A 16,134-nucleotide genomic window follows, 5' to 3' on the forward strand; every position below is an offset into this window, starting at 1 on the left:
CTCAGCCTCTCAGTAAGAAAACAGTACAAACCCTCCACAGCTCTCCAGACATCTGTGGACACTCACCCTGACCACCACCCCTTTGCCTTAAGGATAGTCACAAATAATTAATGTAATCAGAATGGTTTCTATGTGTATGTTCTGTTCCTGTCATTATGTTAAGTGTTCTCTCTCTCTCTCTGAAACAATGTTGGTCTCTGTAAGTACAAAATAAATGCAAATAGATTAATAAGAAAATGTATATAACTGGTCACTGTAACATCATACTTTAAAAGCTGTTTATCAGTCTTCCCAGTGCCATGAATAAACCTCTTCACCATTGTCTGTGCTGCCTGATTCTTCAATCAACCTAGCTACCGCCTCTCAGGGAGGTGGATTACTACACTGAGGGCAGAAGCCCTCCCATCAGCATAAGTAGTGTCTATGCTAAAGTGCAAAAGCAGTGGAGCTGTGCCACTAGCATTTTAAATTTAGACATAGCTTGAGTCAGGAGACAGAACCAGCACCACTTCCAGCAGTGTTTGGAGAGAGTATTCTTGTAAAAATCTCAGCACCTTGGCTTAAAGACTGAACTACCAGTATTATTTTCCCTTACTGGTGGGCTATTAATAAGTTTTCCAAAGGGCTGAAGTGGTAAAATGTAGGGGTATCATTAAAGTCAGTAGATAGGACTCAATGCACATAGGTAGATCTGATGGAGGAAGATGGTGTCATTTTACATTGCTGTTCTATTCTGAATAACAGTTTAAAAGAAAAAAGTGGTTACACCCCTTGGTTTGGTTTGATTTATATTTGGGGAGACAGCTCCAGTCAGGCCAATGAGGCTGCATGGGATGGAGGTGGGGGGCAAATTCCACACCTACCCAAGAGTTGCAGTTTAGGGGGAGACAATGCCCCTCTTCTACCCCTCCCCCCAAACTACACCCCCGGTTACACCACTGAGGGCTGCCTTTTCTTCCAAGTGCTCAAGGAGAGGGTTAATTCCTCCACACAGCCTTCTAGGCTATACTATGTAACCCTGTCAGAAAGAAAAGGATGGGGACTGGGGATGGAAGAAATTGATTAAATCAAGCAGTTAAGGAAAATACACCCTGACAAGGCAGAATCTGCCTGCACCTATTGGAGACTGGATAGACTATCTCCTTCAGTCAGGAGGAGGACATGCCCACATCTGGGCTGACACAGGAGAACCTACAGCAGGAGCAGTGTAACAGAGAATGGCGTCACCTGGGAATGATGTTAAATAACATTGCAGAGGTGCACTATTACATGCTGCAGATTCAACAGACACTGTAACTGGTCAATAGCAGTCACTTTATAAGCAGCTACAGGTTCAGAAAGAGAAAGACAAGAGGATAATTTGTTTTATCCACCAATACTTTTCTTTGGCATCCAGTTTACACCCCATGCACTTGTGATCATCTTTCGAGATCTGTTCATAGTTGTAGCCCATGAGGTCAGTTTGCTAGCTTGCTATATTGCATAATGTGTTTTCTTCATTGGTTTGATTGATTATATTATTTTCTTGGGTTTTGCTTACGCTGAATTCCATATTATTTATAATAGTTATTCATCATAGCTGGCTGTAACGCAAGGAACCTACAGGCTCTAGCTAATCATACAGGATATAGACAAGTCAATATGAGTGTTTGTAACCTTTGGCATAGATAAATGGCCTACTGGTTACCCCTTTTGACTTTGGAGATCTGAACAAGGAACTGAATATGTTTATCACTGGTCTGGAACAGACCAGTAACCGCAGGGTACACCGCAGAACACAGTAGTCATAAGTTAGGCCAAGAGCAATGGTTTCAGGGATGACATAATCAATATTAATATATATGAATATATGTCATAATAGGATACTCTATAGAGTAAGTGTACCCAAAGGTTTATCTAGGTGAGGAAATAAGATTTTGGTATGGCTGGGCCTTGATTAAGGCAGTGCCAGGACCCTATAAGAGGGCAAACCACCAAGCAGGAGGATCGCTCTCTCCTATCTTTTATCAGGCTATCAGCTCAAGTTTGCAATATATCTTAGCTATTCAACACTTGAACCTAATCCCTACCAACCTGGGAAGCCTGGACCATCAAATTCATCGGGCATGGCAAAGACAAGGCTGGTCCTCTGTCTCCCACTACCAGGTCCTCAGGGAATGATGTAAGAATGCTAGTTTAAGTAGTCTTTTAGAATAGAAATGTTACCACCAGGGGTCATAGAACTTCCGACCTGGGAGATGGGTCGGAAACAGGAGGGAGCATGGGCTATAATGGCAGAGAGAAAGGAGGGTCAGGGCAAAGCTGGGAGGCAAGATCAAACCAGTATCTTAGATACCTATATACAAATGCAAGAAGTATGCGTAATAAGCAAGAAGAACTGGAAGTGCTAATAAATAAATACAACTATGACATTGTTGGCATTACTGAAACTTGGTGGGATAATACACATGACTGGAATGTTGGTGTGGATGGGTATAGTTTGCTCAGGAAGGATAGACAGGGGAAAAAGGAAGGAGGTGTTGCCTTATATATTAAAATGTACACACTTGGACTGAGGTGGAGATGGACATAGGAGATGGAAGTGTTGAGAGTCTCTGGGTTAGGCTAAAAGGGGTAAAAAACATGGGTGATGTCGTGCTGGGAGTCTACTACAGGCCACCTAATCAGGTGGAAGAGGTGGATGAGGCTTTTTTCAAACAACTAACAAAATCATCCAAAGCCCAAGATTTGGTGGTGATGGGGGACTTCAACTATCCAGATATATGTTGGGAAAACACCACCGCGGGGCACAGACTATCCAATAAGTTCCTAGACTGCATTGCAGACAACTTTTTATTTCAGAAAGTTGAAAAAGCTACTGGGGGAAGCTGTTCTAGACTTGATTTTAACAAATAGGGAGGAACTCATTGAGAATTTGAAAGTAGAAGGAAGCTTGGGTGAAAGTGATCATGAAATCATAGAGTTTGCAATTCTAAGGAAGGGTAGAAGGAAGTACAGCAAAACAGAGACAATGGATTTCAGGAAGGTGGATTTTGGTAAGCTCAGAGAGCTGATAGGTAAGGTCCCATGGGAATCAAGACTGAGGGGAAAAACAACTGAGGAGAGTTGGCAGTTTTTCAAAGGGACGCTATTAAGGGCCAAAAAGCAAGCTATTCCGATGGTTAGGAAAGATAGAAAATGTGGCAAAAGACCACCTTGGCTTAACCACGAGATCTTGCGTGACCTACAAAATAAAAAGGTGTCATAAAAAATGGAAACTAGGTCAGATTACAAAGAATGAATATAGGCAAATAACACAGGAATGCAGAGGCAAGATTAGAAAGGCAAAGGCACAAAATGAGCTCAAACTAGCTATGGGAATAAAGAGAAATAAGAAGACTTTTTATCAATACATTAGAAGCAAGATGAAGACAAGGACAGGGTAGGCCCACTGCTCACTGAGGAGGGGGAAACAGTAACGGGAGACTTGGAAATGGCAGAGATGCTTAATGACTTCTTGTTTTGGTCTTCACTGAGAAGTCTGAAGGAATGTCCAATATAGTGAATGCTTACGGGAAGAGGGTAGATTTAGAAGATAAAATAAAAAAAGAGCAAGTAAAAAATCACTTAGAAAAGTTAGATGCCTGCAAGTCACCAGGGCCTGATGGAATGCATCCTAGAATACTCAAGGAGTTAATAGAGGAGGTATCTGAGCCTCTAGCTATTATCTTTGGGAAATCATGGGAGACGGGGGAGATTCCAGAAGACTGGAAAAGGGCAAATATAGTGCCCATCTATAAAAAGGGAAATAAAAACAACCCAGGAAACTACAGGCCAGTTAATTTAACTTCTGTGCCAGGGAAGTTAATGGAGCAAGTAATTAAAGAAATCATCTACAAACACTTGGAAGGGGTAAGGTGATAAGGAATAGCCAGCATGGATTTGTAAAGAACAAATAGTGTCAAACTAATCTGATAGCATTCTTTGATAGGATAACAAGCCTTGTGGATAAGGGAGAAGCGGTGGATGTGATATACCTAGACTTTAGTAAGGCATTTGATACGGTCTGGAATGATATTCTTATAGATAAACTAGGAAAGTACAATTTAGATGGGGCTACTATAAGGTGGGTGAATAACTGGCTGGATAACCATACTCAGAGTAGTTATTAATGGCTCACAATCCTGTTGGAAAGGTATAACAAGTGGGGTTCCGCAGGGGTCTGTTTTGGGACCGGCTCTGTTCAATATCTTCATCAATGATTTAGATGTTGGCATAGAAAGTACGCTTATGAAGTTTGCGGACGATACCAAACTGGGAGGGATTGCAACTGCTTTGGAGGACAGGGTCAAAATTCAAAATGATCTGAACAAATTGGAGAAATGGTCTGAGGTAAACAGGATGAAGTTCAATAAAGATAAATGCAAAGTGCTCTACTTAAGAAGGAACAATCAGTTTCACACATACAGAATGGGAAGAGACTGTCTAGGAAGGAGTATGGCAGAAAGAGATCTAGGGGTCATAGTGGACCACAAGCTTAATATGAGTCAACAGTGTGATACTGTTGCAAAAAAAAGCTAACGTGATTCTGGGATGCATTAACAGGTGTGTTGTAAACAAGACACGAGAAGTCATTCTTCTGCTTTACTCTGCGCTGGTTAGGCCTCAACTGGAGTATTATGTCCAGTTCTGGGCACCGCATTTCAAGAAAGATGTGGAGAAATTGGAGAGGGTCCAGAGAAGAGCAACAAGAATGATTAAAGGTCTTGAGAACATGACCTATGAAGGCAGGCTGAAGGAATTGGGTTTGTTTAGTTTGGAAAAGAGAAGACTGAGAGGGGACATGATAGCAGTTTTCAGGTATCTAAAAGGGTGTCATCAGGAGGAGGGAGAAAACTTGTTCACCTTAGCCTCTAATGATAGAACAAGAAGCAATGGGCTTAAACTGCAGCAAGGGAGATTTAGGTTGGACATTAGGAAAAAGTTCCTAACTGTCAGGGTAGTTAAACACTGGAATAGATTGCCTAGGGAAGTTGTGGAATCTCCATCTCTGGAGATATTTAAGAGTAGGTTAGATAAATGTCTATTAGGGATGGTCTAGACAGTATTTGGTCCTGCCATGAGGGCAGGGGACTGGACTCGATGACCTCTCGAGGTCCCTTCCAGTCCTAGAGTCTGAGTCTATGAGTATTACTTCTTTGTGACTCTGCTTTATATTGTTTATTATTCTTTCATTCGTTTTAATAAAGATTTTAACAATTTGGTATTGTCCTCAGTATAAGTGTCCTTGCCACACCACCTGAAGGTCCTCTCACAACGTCAAACTCTGCATTCTCTAACCCTGTAGCCTGAATTGGGACAAGAACCTAAGTATCTTCTGGTCAGATCATTGGCGAGCCACAATAAACTAGCCCATAAATTCAGGTAAAAAAACTATGTACTCCAACTGGTGTCTGAGTTCAGCTTTTCTTAATCTTACCAGATGCAGTCTGTAGCGTTACTCCAGCAGGTACATGGATAGGATAAGTGATACCCGAAGGGAGAGTCAAAGTTGCACTGGTTCGTGAAGCATCCTAGACACACAACAGATTTATTAGAGAAATTAAGTTGCGTTTCATGCTCTATCCTTCGAGGCCCTAACAGTCATACTTAGCAAAATGCAGCTCAAGAAATCTAAGTTACAGTCTTTCCCCATGATCATCCCTACTGAAAAATGGTTTTGACCCTTAAGCTACAGCAAGGAGAGCAGTGTTTTGTAATGAAGTGCTTAAGAAAATTAGACTTGTCTTGAGTACCTCCCCATTTACATGCTCCCTGCCCAATGTGCCCCTTCCCTTTCCAGCTCCTATTTCTTCTCTAGGGAAATCTCCTCCTTGCAGCCCCTCACTCTGCACCTCAAGCACCAGTATACTACTTTTCCCCCATAATATCCAGTGTTTGAAGAGCCTCCTGCATTTCAATATTAACAGCATGTGAATATGAGGCAGCCCTACCACCACCCAAATAAATCAACATGTCCCCCCACCACAATGCACATCCACAAAGCCCTCTACTAAGGCAGCTGAGCCTGTTTCCAGGGCTCCCTGCTTCACACGGTGTCACTCCACCAATACACCTAACTTCTAAAAATGGCAGCCATCCCTTCCACTCATTTTCAATATTTGCTCTAATAGCAGAGCAGCCAGGAACACCCATCCCCCCCTTACTCCATTGGCAATGGTGGTTGCTCTGAAGGGGTCTCTGGAGACAGTTAGATTTGAAAGGTTTTAATCACAATTATAAGGACTAACTTTTATGGGTTTTTTTAAATTTTCTAATCATAGAACATCAGGGCTGGAAGGGACCTCAGGTGGTCATCTAGTCCAACCCCCTGTTCAGACCAGGACCAATCCCCAGACAGATTTTTGCCCCCCTCAAGGATTGAACTCACAACCCTGGGTTTAGCAGGCCAATGGTCAAACCACGAAGCTAGCCCTCCTCCCCCACTTAGATTCTGCAGATGTTGAATGTGCACACCCAGCAAAGACTTCTCCCTCTTGTCTACTGTACATCATGTAGGGCACAGACAAAATTATCAGAAGTACTATTAGGCACTGAAAATTACCCATGTGCTGTCTAGAGCAGAAATGGGCAAACTTTTTGGCCCGAGGGCCACATCTGGGTGGTGAAATTGCATGCAGAGCCATGAATGTAGGCTGGGGCAGAGGGTTGGGGTGCAGGAGAGGAGCAGGGTGCGTCAGGGGGCTCAAGGCAGAGGGTTGGGGTGCAGGTTCTGGCCCGGGGCAGCTTATCTTGAGTGGCTCTGGGGTGGCAGCAGCACGCAGCGGGGCTAAGGCTGGCTCTCTGCCTGTCCTGGCCTGCGTCACTTCTGGAAGCGGCCAGCACCACATCCCTGTGGCCCCTGGTCTAGAGCATCTAGATACTTCCGCCTCCCACTAAGTCCTTTAACAAATGCAAAGAACCTTAACTTTTTCATTTAGAGAGTTAAATATTGTAAAGTTAGAAATAAAATAGCATTAAAAATACATACCAGGTCTGCTGTTGTGAATTGCTGAATACCTCTGCCAGCAGGGATGACTAAAGAAGCTACACAGAAACAGTAAGTATTACACAAAAACAAAGATACACTGATATAGGCACACCAAAGAATTAGCATTCAATTTCATATACATTGTAGCTTCTGTCAACACAAACTACATTGAGGACAAGACAAATTCCTTAATATCTGGTGTTAGAGCGATAAATATGTTTTAAGCGAACAATCCTGAACACTGCTGAATACATTTGCCATTATTTAATATTTCAGCAAGTCTTTGTAATACTTTGGAAATTTATAAATCTAGAATATTTGTAAGTACTGTTATTCTCAAGACCCTGCTGAGTTAAGCAGACTGAAGAGTTAAATTAAAAGATTTTTCTGAAGTTGCATTGTAGAAATTAAGTTTGGCATTTCTATTTATTACACCACCATTTTAACCTGACTGAGGGTACATCTACACTAAAGGATTATTCCGATTTTACATTTACAAAACCAGTTTAACAGATTGTATAAAGTCGAGTGCACGCGGCCACACAAAGCACAATAATTCGGTGGTGTGCGTCCACGTACCGAGGCTAGTGTCGATTTCTGGAGCCTTGCACTGTGGGTAGCTATCCTGTAGTTCCTGCAGTCGCCCCCGCCCATTGGAATTCTGGGTTGAGATCCCAATGCATGATAGTGCAAAAACAGTGTCGCGGGTGATTCTGGGTAAATGTCAATCATTCCTTCTTCTGTGAAAGCAATGGCAGACAATCATTTTGCGCCCTTTTTCCCTGGATTGCACTGGCAGACGCCATAGCATGGCAACCATGGAGCCCATTTTGCCTTTTGTCACTGTCACCATATGTGTACTGGATGCCGCTGACAGAGGCGGTACTGCAGCGCTACACAGCAGCATTCATTTGCCTTTGCAAGGTAGCAGAGACAGTTACCAGTCATTCTGTACCGTCTGCTGTGCCATTGTAAATTGGCGAGGAGATGACGGTTATCAGTTGTTCTGTACCGTCTGCTGCTGTCATGGGTGCTCCTAACTGACCTACGCTGAGGTCGGCCAGGGGCGCAAAGAAAAATGGGAGTGACCGCCTTTATATTGTATCTAAAAATAGAGTCAGTCCTGCCTAGAATATGGGGCAAGTGTACTAGAGAATCAGTGTAGCACAGCCACTCCATGTCAGATCCCACAGAAATGATGAGCTGCATGCCATTCTAGGGGGTGTCCCTGCAACAACCCCACCCGTTGCTTCCCTCCTTCCCCAACCCTTCTGGGCTACCGTTGCAGGATCCCCCCATTTGTGTGATGAAATAATAAAGAATGCAGGAATGAGAAACACTGACTTTTTAGTGAGATAAAATGAGTGGGAGGCAGCCTCCAGCTGCTATGATAGTCCAGGCAGGACATTAAATGGTGGATGGGCGAGGAGCTCAGCATCCCACTGCTATGATAGTCCAGAATCTTTTCTTTAGACATGAAGGGGGGGGGCTGATGGAGTTCAGCCCCCCAGTTACTATGATGAGGATGGTTACCAGCCGTTCTGTACCATCTGCCGGGAATAACCGAGAGTTATTCCTATTTTTACCCAGGCGCCCCCGGCAGACCTCACCTGAGGCCAGCCAGGAGCACTCACGGGCTGATGACAAGGACGGCTACCAGTCCTACTGCACTGTACCATCTGCCACCGGGGAAGGGAGGGGAGAGGATGCTGCTGTTCATTGCCCCAGCACCATGTCTACCAGCAGCATGCAGTAGACATACGGTGACAGAAAAAAATCGTTTCTTGATTTTTTTCAATCTTTTTTTTCACGGCGGGGAGAAAATTGATGAGATATACCCTGAACCAACCCGGACAATGTGTTTGACCCTACAGGCATTGGGAGCTCAGCCAAGAATGCAAATGCTTTTCGGAGACTGCGGGGACTGTGGGATAGCTGGAGTCCTCAGTTCCCGCTCCCTTCCTCCATGAGCGTCCATTTGATTCTTTGGCTTTCCGTTACGCTTGTCACGCAGCACTGTGCTGTGGACTCTGTATCACAGCTTGGAGATTTTTTTCAAATGCTTTGGCATTTCGTCTTCTGTAACAGAGCTCTGATAGAACAGATTTGTCTCCCCATACAGCGATTAGATCCAGTATCTCCCATACAATCCATACTGGAGTTCTTTTTGGATTTGGGACTGCATCGCCACCCGTGCTGATCAGAGCTCCATGCTGGGCAAACAGGAAATACAATTCAAAAAAATTTGCGGGGCTTTTCCTGTCTACCTGGCCAGTGCATCCGAGTTCAGATTGCTTTCCAGAATGGTCACAAGGGTGCACTGTGGGATACCGCCCGGAGGCCAATACCGTTGATTTGCGGCCACACTAACCCCAATCCGATATGGTAATACCGATTTCAGCGCTACTCCTCTCGTCGGGGAGGAGTACAGAAACCGGTTTAAAGAGCCCTTTATATCGATATAAAGGACATCATTGTGTGGACGGGTGCAGCGTTAAATCGGTTTAACGCTGCTAAAATTGGTATAAACGCATAGTGTAGACCAGGCCTGAACAAACATATACCAAGTGTACTGCATTGTCAACACTAGGAAAATTTGTAAGCAATTTTTTGCCACCGGTGCAGTCCCAATAGTGCTAGCAGCAGAAGCAGGATGGGATTTTTAAGAGCACTCAGCATTGGTTTATCTGCTCCCATTATACATTGACTACAAGAGGACCAGAATTAGACCAGTGCTGACCACTTTTGAAAATTCTACTTAAAGCATAAACAAAGTCCATACATTTTTACAGTTGTGTTACCTGTAATAGAGTCTGTTATACCCTAGGTATTTCCCACCTCTACAGGAAAAGTTAGAAGACAATGCTTCCAATAGTGAGTGAATCTCGAAACTTTGGACCAGGTTAAATAAATAATGCCTCTGTACATAGCATATATAAATTGATACATTTATAAATGGGATCTTATGATGAAGTTGCTTGCAACTCATTGGGGACAGGATTCAATGCCTAGGAGTACATGTCCCTGTAAATTTATTATTATATCTAAAAATACTACTACATTAACAAAACATTAAGGTTACACAATCAAGCACTCAAAAAAATTAGGAAATACCAGAATCAAAGTTGCCCATTCAACCTTTAAATTGGTCACTTGTGCATATACATTATGATACAATCCTGATTTACTCATTCACGTACTATTTTTTCCACTGGATCCCTGTCTCTGCTGTCAATGCTCTCTCACAGTAGGACGATGCTCAATTGCTGATCTAGGCAGCTTTAAGTACTCTTGGAACCACCAGGGCGGTGCAAAGGGACTTAAAAGGACTAAGATCTGTCCCTAAAACAAAGTACTACGGCTGTTGATTAACTGCAGTTAACTCATGTGATTAACTCAAAAAATTAACCACAATTTAAAATATTAATTGCGATTAATTGCAGTTTTAATTGCACTGTTAAACAACAGAATATCAGTTGAAATTAAATATTTTGGATTTTTTCCTACATTTTTATATATATTGTATTCTGTGTTGTAACTGAAATCAAAGTATATATTTTTATTACAAATATTTGCACTGTAAAAAGATAACAAAATAAATAGTATATTTACCTCATACAAGTACTATAATGCAATCTCTATCGTGAAAGTGCAACTTACAAATGTAGATTTGTTATGTTACTGCACTAAAAAAAAAAGTAAAACTTCAGAGCCTACACGTCCACTCAGTCCTACTTCTTGTTCAGCCAATAACTCAGACAAACAAATTTGTTTACATTTACAGGAGATAATGCTGCCCAATTCTTATCTATTGTCACCAGAAAGTGAGAATGGGCACCTGCATGGCACTTTTGTAGAAGGTATTGCAAGGTATTTACTTGCCAGATATGCTTAACATTCCTATTCCCTTCATGCTTCAACCACGATTCCAGGAGACATGCTTTCACGCTGATGACGCTCATTAAAAAAATGTGTTAACTAAATTTGTTACTGAACTGCTAGGGGCAGAACTGTATGTCCCTTCTCTGTTTTATGCATTCTGCCATATAGTCCATATTATAGCAGTCTCAGATGATGACCCAGCACATGTTCATTTTAAGAACACTTTCACTGCAGATTTCACAAAATGCAAAGAAGATACAAATGTGAGTTTTCTAAAGATAGCTACAGCACTCGACCCAAGGTTTAAGAATCTGAAGTGTCTTCCAAAATCTGAGAGGCTAGAGCATTCTTTCAGAAGTCTTAAAAAAGCAATACTCCAATGTGGAAAATACAGAACGCTAACCACCAAAAAAGAAAAATCAACTTTCTGCTGGTGGCATCTGATTCAGATAATGAAAATGAACATGTGTTGGTCCACACTGCTTTGGATTCTTATCGAGCAGAACATGTCATCAGCATGGAAGCGTGTCCCCTGGAATGGTGGTTGAAGCATGAAGGGACATATAAATCTTTAGTGCATCTGGCATGTAAATATCTTGTGATTTCAGCTACAACAGTGCCATGAGAAGCCTGTTCTGGCTGTCAGGTGACATTATAATCAATAACCAGGCAGTATTATCTTCTGCAAATGTAAACAAGCTTGTTTGTCCAAGCACTTGGCTTAACAAGAAGGACTGAGTGGACTTGCAGGCTCTAAAATTTTACATTGCATTCAAAAATAAAACAGTTTTTTGTACATAAGTCTACATTTTTAAGTTCAACTTTCATGATAAAGAGATTGCACTACAGTACTTGTAGTTGAAAAATACTATTTCTGTTTAACAGTGTAAATATTTGTAATCAAAAATAAATATAAAAAGTGAGCACTGTACACTTTGTCTTGTGTTGTAATTGAAATCAATATATTTTAAAATTTAGAAAATATCCAAAAATATTTAAATAAATGGTATTCTATTATTGTTTATTCACGTGATTAATTTTTTTAATCGCTTGACAGCCCTACAAAGTACCTCTTTTTAGTCTGAATTAGTCAATACTGTTAATCTATTAAAAAACAAAAACTGAATTAGAATTAGTCCATATTTCTTATTAAAAATACAATCCTACAAATTTTAAGATGTGTTATACTTCTGGCCTAGAGAACAGAGGGCTACAATTCTGATCTCATGTGCATCAGTGCAAATCTGAAGTAGCTCTATTGAAATCAAATATCTGGATATTTATTAGTGTGCCAGAACAGGATTTATCCCTTAGTGGGCCAAATTCTGCTTTCAGTTTCATAGTGTCTCTCTTTCATTCTAGATCTACACCAAAGTAAAAGAGAACAGAATTTGGCCTATCACACACAATTTAAATGAAGAGGCTACTGAAACATTGAACTAGTGTTAAATTGCAACTGTTCGCATCTCACAAATAATATCCAACCTGTTGATGTCTGTAGTGTGCGATGTAAGTTGTGTGGCAACTGCAAGGTGAACTGGGGTGAATAGTGGCTATGTTTGAAGAAGCCTTCTGTCGCTTTAGATTGAGTCACCTTAGCTTCCCAAGCCTGTGAAAAAGAGGTTAATAAGAACATTATTAAGTTGCCAAAATCAGTTTTCATCCATTAATATACTTAAAGTTTTCAGGCACTTTAACTATTCAGGATAATCCTGAAAACTGAATGGCTGAATCTAAGAAACCATTCAACCGCAGAATGTTAAGAATAAGCACCAGATTTGGACTCCAATTCATGTTTCTCAGGATATATGTATCTCCCTTTGATTTTGATGGAAGGTACCTGTATCCTGTGGGGTCTCAGAAAAATAAAGGACAGGTAGAAGAAGATATCCCAAGAAAAAGATTGTTTCTTTGATTTTTCATTATCCAACAAACCTGCTTCAAGTCTTTCAAGACCTGTTCCTCCACACCTTCTTCTGCAAAGAGTTCCCAGACACCTTCAATCACATCTTCAATAATAGATCTGTAGAGTTTAGGCTGAATAAAACACAATTCAGAGAATTTAAAACACAGGCTGACATTTGCTATAGCTCCAAGTGAAATACAGACTCTCTAACTAAAGACAGGATTTATAAGCTGGCTTTGTGAGCCTTATTATAAAATGAACAGATCCAGGGGACAGTACTATCTGTGGCTGAAGATTCTGGCCAATGCAACTGCTGGGATAACTAGATAGGCCAAAACATTTTTCCTCCACCAAATCACTTCTGGCACTGTAGAATGAAAAACTAACAATAAAATATCAAAGGGAATATTAGGATTTTGGCCTGAATTTTAGATTTCTTTTTTAGTTTATAGTTATTTTTAGCTATAACATCCAGCAAGAGTCCTAAAATCATTAGGAAAACAATTCCAGCATATTCTCAAACTAGCATGTTCTGTTTCAGGCTAGCATTTGCTGTGTAAAGCCATTAAAGTAGCACTGGCTAAAGCTGCACAAAGAAGCTCTAGGAATAAACTAACAATATAATGAAGAAAATAAAAAATAAAACACCACACTTTATAGTTTGGTTAGTTTCTAGAACATGAGCAGCTTCAGTTGTGAGCCAAATACAGAGTGGAGACTGTTGCTTCATGGCTGTGATTGTAATAGCTATTTTGCTGCTAACTCATGTTATAACAATACAGTTATCAATACATAGTTCCAGATTAGAAAAAAAAACTGTAATGTGACTTTTTCAAAAGTCCCAATAAAAATAGGAAGAAAAACCCCCATGTAATCTGAAGGTAATTACACTAAAATCAATGCATTTTAAATCAGAATCAGACCTGGAGAAGATTTTTTGCCCCTCTGCTCAGGTTAATATTTCTCTTTTACGTCACAATCCTACAGCCAGATTCCCAAGTGCAGATTGAAAACAGGGCTTTGTGCAGGCTGAAGGGTTCACATACATGGATCGGATAGCAAGGTTAGGGCCCTCAATTGCTAGAAGCTGTTCTAATCAGAACAGTGATTACTATGAAGTATGCCATGTGCTGACAATAGCCTAGAACCTGAACCTTTAGCCAACCTTTGAAGTGTTAGGATTCTAAATCTTCATAGTTTGCTTTAAAAAAAAATCTTAATGTTAAAAATAAACCTACTATCTCATTATTGTAAAGTTAGGATGCTTGAAATAAAATGATTTTCAAGTGAAACATATCTGAGGAAGCTGTTGTGAAGTAACTAATTACTTCTAGCAGAAAAGCAATCAGCCCAAGTGTATAATTGTCTCACAACATACATAGCCATGGGAGAGGGGGGGCAGTAGAGGCAGATGACATTAAAGATCTTGGAAAAATTCCAAGACACATTTCAACTTATCAGCTGTAGAAAAAAATAAAAACAGCTCTTGCACAATTATAGTCAAGAACCTCAAATGGCCTTCCCCTGCCAATTCAGTGGATACCTTCAGATTAAATTATTGTAAAACAAACACTTTTGCTTTCAAATGACTTAATTCTCAAAGGTCACTGACCAAGTTATATTTTATTATGCAAAGTGTTACAAAAAGTTTTTAAAAAGTCTTATTCTGATATATGTTTCAAACAGGATACTAAATGGTAACCTCACAATTCCAACACTAAATACTATACTTACAACGTGATCACAGTTATCATCGAGCATGTATATTAGCATGCTCTACTCTTATCTCACAGATACAACCGTTACACCATAAGGTCAAATAGATCAATAATTGTCATGTCTTGAAACGAGTTTTTAGCCTTCCTAAAAAAAACATGCAGTGTTGGGGGAAGTGATGAAGTGGGGGTGAATGTAACAAAATAAAAAGGAGGATAGAAATGATTAAGGCTCCAATCCTAAAAACTTTAAATCTCCATGACTTCAATGGGAGTATTTACATCTTAAAGTTAAAACGGGGCAACAGTTATTTCTGATAACATCCACTATGTGCTAGATGCTTTCCAAACACTCAAGAAGGGTGTTCCTCTGGGAAGCTCACAAAGGAAGCTCAAAAACAGGACATAAGAAAATTAAGTTTGAGTGAAGGATTCAGATTTCTCCCTAGCACCAGCTAACTAATTTCAGGAAAATAAGAGATATTTATCCAAACTAGGTCAGATTTACTCGGAAACTATATAATAACTGTCAACATCACACGATTAATGCTTTTACTCAGTCACACACAGAACATTTTTTTAATAGCGAAGGCTTCCAGGGCTTTCAAACTAAACTCTAGTCTCCAGATTTTATTTTAAACGTCCATTTCTATTTAGGCAACAAGAACAAATTGAGGCAATCACTAAATCAAAACCGAGTCTGATAGACTTTTGCTTGATTGAAGAAAACACGTCGGTGTTTTGTTAATAACGGAAGGTCTTTAATACTATCACACGAGAGGAGAAATAGTATCTGACGCCCCTATCTTGGTAATTCAGGTCGCAAACGCGTGGTCTACACTAGAGCTCGAGGATTCCTGTCTCCGCCAGCTGCATCGTTCCTTTTCCGTCTAGCTGCTGTAGGGCAGGAGCTTGCAGCGTCTCAGCATAGCCTGGGCTGCACAAACCAAACAGTGAACGTTTCCCACTGTCGTCTGGGCACCAGGTGGGACCCTCTCGCTGAGCATAACAGCCTGGGGCGACGGCCTGTCACAGAGCAGCCCGGACGTTCCTGTAAAACCCTCATACATTACACGGCGAGCCGGCCTGGGCAGCCGACTCCTCTTTCTCCTCTCTCCCCGTTTCCCTCCCGTCCCTAGCGGGAGACCGCCCTGGTCCCTGCCCTTACCACGGGGTTTGCGTGAGCCATGGCTGCGCCGGCAAGAGGCGCCTCCCCGCCCCGCCAGAAAAGGGCTGGGCCAGCACGGCTCAGCGTGTAACGTCCTGCGCAGCTGCTCGCTGCCGCCCCCTGCTGTTCCCATGGCAACGGACCCGGAGGTGGCCCGGCCTGGCTATGCTGCCGCTCTACCGAGCCAGGACTCGGGCCAGGCGGTGAAGAGCGCTGTGCTGTCCAGCAGCGGCCATGGCCCTGGAGCACAGCTCTCCGGGTCGCCCCAGGGCCAGTGCAACCATTTAGGCGAACTAGGCAGTTGCCTAGGGAGCCAAGATTTGAGGGCGCCAAAAAGCAGCGCCCCCCCCCAAATTTTTAAATGGTTGCAGCTGCTGCTGGAGAGGTAGTCTGAGCTGCCCGGGCCGGCAGCCCGGGGCGCCCCCAGGGTCAGGGCGCTGCCGCGGCAGCCCGG

The 16,134-nt window shown here is 41.8% G+C and overlaps 1 protein-coding gene across 2 annotated transcripts in view; it reads right to left on the bottom strand.

Annotated features, from left to right (window-relative positions):
- GTF2A1L (general transcription factor IIA subunit 1 like) overlaps positions 1-15,773 on the bottom strand; it is a 35,842-nt gene extending 20,069 nt beyond the window's left edge. For both annotated transcript variants that reach the window (XM_030557745.1, XM_030557744.1), the window contains exons 1-5: positions 15,681-15,773; positions 12,827-12,928; positions 12,377-12,500; positions 7,010-7,065; positions 5,459-5,552 (exon numbers count right to left, since the gene is read on the bottom strand). In XM_030557745.1, coding sequence (XP_030413605.1) covers positions 5,459-5,552; positions 7,010-7,065; positions 12,377-12,500; positions 12,827-12,928; positions 15,681-15,701 — 397 coding nt within the window. In that variant the 5' untranslated portion in view covers positions 15,702-15,773. The remainder of the gene's footprint in view (positions 1-5,458; positions 5,553-7,009; positions 7,066-12,376; positions 12,501-12,826; positions 12,929-15,680) is intronic.
- Between the last annotated feature and the right edge of the window lie 361 nt (positions 15,774-16,134).

This window comes from Gopherus evgoodei, chromosome 3 (assembly GCF_007399415.2).
Source record: "Gopherus evgoodei ecotype Sinaloan lineage chromosome 3, rGopEvg1_v1.p, whole genome shotgun sequence".
Classification (NCBI taxonomy): Eukaryota; Metazoa; Chordata; order Testudines; family Testudinidae; genus Gopherus; species Gopherus evgoodei.